We start from the raw sequence: 3,307 nt of genomic DNA, 5'->3' as shown, positions 1-3,307 counted from the left end.
TAACATTGAGCTGAAGTAAAGGTATTGATGCAGCAAAAGTAGGTGATATAGGGTTGTGGACTGCCTCTTTGTACTGCTTACCTGTGCCTTTATACCTGCTTCAGCCTGGTCCAGATGTACCACTTCCAATAAATAATGGCTTACTGTAATGACAGCTAGAAATCATGACTTGTTAAATTTAATAATACTTAGCTCATGATGAGCAGTGCTAGTTACATAGTTACTTGATAACCCATGGCCAGGAACTGTCCCTGATAAGGCCCCATGGTATCCTAAGATTTGCTTTTCAACTAGCAGGTCTACTACAGAATGAATACAGGGCTAGTTAAATGTAAATAAGTTTACATCTTCTCCCTATATTGGCAGTGTAAATTACCAGAGTGAAAAATTAAAATGCAAATCTGATATTTTAGTACATGCTAGATGCTGAGGTTTGTTTGCTTAACAACAAAAATCAGAAAGAAAACAGATAAAATGTCAAGTTAGTCACACCAGAAACCTCACAGACAGAATACATCAACTCATGAACCAAGTCACAGTTCCAATCTTACTTGGATGTTGGTCCTTCTAATTCAAGCGTAAGTTGTACATATTTACCTCACAGGTATAACCAATAGTATTAATAATAATTTATAACAAAAAGTACACTGATCTTTATAAAATTATCATGATAGAAACATATAAACTGAAAGACTATATCAAATTGTTCAGTGGATTACACTGGACTCAGAGTGCATGCAAGAACTTGACATGAATTAGATTTTCATGGCTGTTTCCCCTTCTGTTTTTCAATCTGGATACATTCATCCAAAAATCACCATGCGAAATTGTAATAGAGAATATACAGGGAGAGAAGAGGATTAGTTCATTTCTCTTGTCAACTTTAACTGTTTTGTCTAAAAGTTCATTTGAAAAGCAGGTTTATTGGCAATTTTTAAAGTTCAAAAACCTTTCTATAAAAAGTCTGAATATGTTCAAATGATAGCATCTACCAAGAATGTCTTCGTTTGGCAGCAGAGCCCAGTAATCACATTATCCCAGGTTCCTATCAGTGTAGAAAATTACTTCACATCAGCCAGTTCATATCATACAAAATTTTACTTAGCTATGTAAGTAATTTAACTATTAACTTATCTATGCATCTACCTATGTCATCACCTTAATAATATGGAGGGTCAAATATCATCTTGGGGCCGGCCGAGTGGCTCATTGGTTAAGAGTTGGCTTGGGAGAGCGATCTCTGAGCAGCAGGGCCGCCGGTCTGGATCCCACATGGGCCAGTGACACTGCACCCTCTANAATTATTCTTTCACTTGATTTTTGTTCCCCCTTGATACAGGATCCCATCTATCACCCAGGACAATGGATGTGGCCAATACATCTACTGTTTCTGAATTTGTTCTGCAGGGACTCTCTAATTCCTGGGAACTACAGATGTTTTTCTTCATAGTGTTTTCATTGTTTTATGTGGCAACAATGGTGGGTAACAGCCTCATAGTCATCACAGTTATAGCTGACTCTCACCTACACTCGCCTATGTATTACTTGCTTACCAACCTTTCCATCATTGATATGTCTCTTGCTTCCTTTGCCACCCCCAAGATGATTACAGACTACCTCACTGGACACAAAACCATTTCCTTTGATGGCTGCATCACTCAGATATTTTTTCTACACCTTTTTACTGGTACGGAGATCATTTTACTTATGGCTATGTCCTTTGATAGGTATGTTGCAATATGTAAGCCTCTCCGTTATGCTTCAATTATAAGTCCCCAGGTGTGCATTGCCCTCGTGGTGGCTTCTTGGGTTGTGGGAGTCATGCATTCAATGAGTCAGGTTATATTTGCTCTCACGTTACCGTTCTGTGGTCCCAACGACGTAGACAGCTTTTTCTGTGACCTTCCTGTGGTATTCCAGTTGGCTTGTGTGGAAACCTATGTCCTGGGCTTCTTTATGATCTCAACAAGTGGCATAATTGCCTTGTCCTGCTTTATTCTTTTATTCAATTCCTATGTTATTATCCTGGTTACTATCAAGAATCATTCTTCCAAAGGGTCATCTAAGGCCCTTTCTACCTGCACAGCTCATATCATTGTTGTTTTCATGTTTTTTGGGCCCTGCATCTTCGTCTACATGTGGCCACTAAGCAGTTTTCTAGTAGACAAGATCCTGTCTGTGTTTTATATGATCTTTACTCCCATTATGAATCCAGTAATCTATACTTTGAGGAATCACGAAGTGAAGACAGCTATGAGGAAATTGAAAAATAGGCTTCTAAATTCCAACAAGGCAACTCCTTGGCATTATTTTTAGTTTTAACTTTTTGTTTTAGTTAACTTCTAGTTTTAACATTCTAATTATTAAGCACCACAGCTTTTGCGTACACAACATATGCTAGGCTCTCATTTCTGGAGTTCTTAGCAAGTTGCAATTGTCAAAATTTGTAAAAGTACAAGATATGTTCATGTTAAAACTATTATCATGCATATGTTTATACTATATTTTAAATTTCAGAAATTGACAGAAGCAATTTCTCCCAGAAGCAAAGACTATCTATAAAAATGTCAAGAGTGACTCTTTCAGTTAGGAAATTTTATATTAATATTCTATTTATTGGAAAAAGGAACAAAAAATGAGAAGTGGAAGTATAGATTGAAGGAGAATTAGGAGATAACATTTACATACAACTTGCAACAGAGTTACTCAGAGAGTTCTCCCTAAAGTATGATAAATTAGTAAGATTTCTATATCTATAAGCTATATATGCTATAGGTGTAACCTCTGACCAATAGGCAATTATTTCTATGTATAACCCTGAGTCATTAATATTGAACATTTAAACCAATTTGTGACCTCTTCTATTAAAGAAAACCCTGGATATACCGGGGTGCCAAAAAAAATGTATACAAGTGGACACTCAGGCCAATGTCGCTCAAGCAGTAGTTCACCATAATCCGAAGTGTCAGGATGCTGATGGTAACCACTTGGAGCATCTCTTGTAATTGCACAAGTCAAAGATAAATTGTATTCATCTTTTGTTATCAGTTTATATTGAGTATTACAATCTTAATATAGTTTTCCTTTCTTAAAATGTGTATACATTTTTGGGCTTCCTCTGTATTTCATTACAAATGTTGATGAGTTCCAAAGAAAATGCTGTCAGTAGAGAAATCTCCACCACTCACTCTTAGCTGGTAAGGAAAGAAATACAGCTATAACTCCCTCTGATAAGGCAGAATGAGTAAAGAGTCTGGAGAATTCAACAAATCAGACAATATAACGAAACGAGTTTCAAAGCAGCACA

General features: G+C 36.6%; 1 protein-coding gene across 1 annotated transcript; it reads left to right on the top strand.

The window, feature by feature from the left end:
* The first annotated feature begins 1,337 nt into the window (after positions 1–1,337).
* Positions 1,338–2,316, top strand: LOC109378676 (olfactory receptor 4K2). Its single transcript, XM_019634983.1, has one exon. The coding sequence runs from the start codon at positions 1,363–1,365 to the stop codon at positions 2,314–2,316; it is 954 nt and encodes a 317-aa protein (XP_019490528.1). The 5' UTR covers positions 1,338–1,362.
* Positions 2,317–3,307: the final 991 nt, after the last annotated feature.

This window comes from Hipposideros armiger, unplaced genomic scaffold, assembly GCF_001890085.2.
Source record: "Hipposideros armiger isolate ML-2016 unplaced genomic scaffold, ASM189008v1 scaffold_2464, whole genome shotgun sequence".
Lineage (NCBI taxonomy): Eukaryota > Metazoa > Chordata > Mammalia > Chiroptera > Hipposideridae > Hipposideros > Hipposideros armiger.
This window is presented reverse-complemented; position numbering and strand designations above follow the sequence as displayed.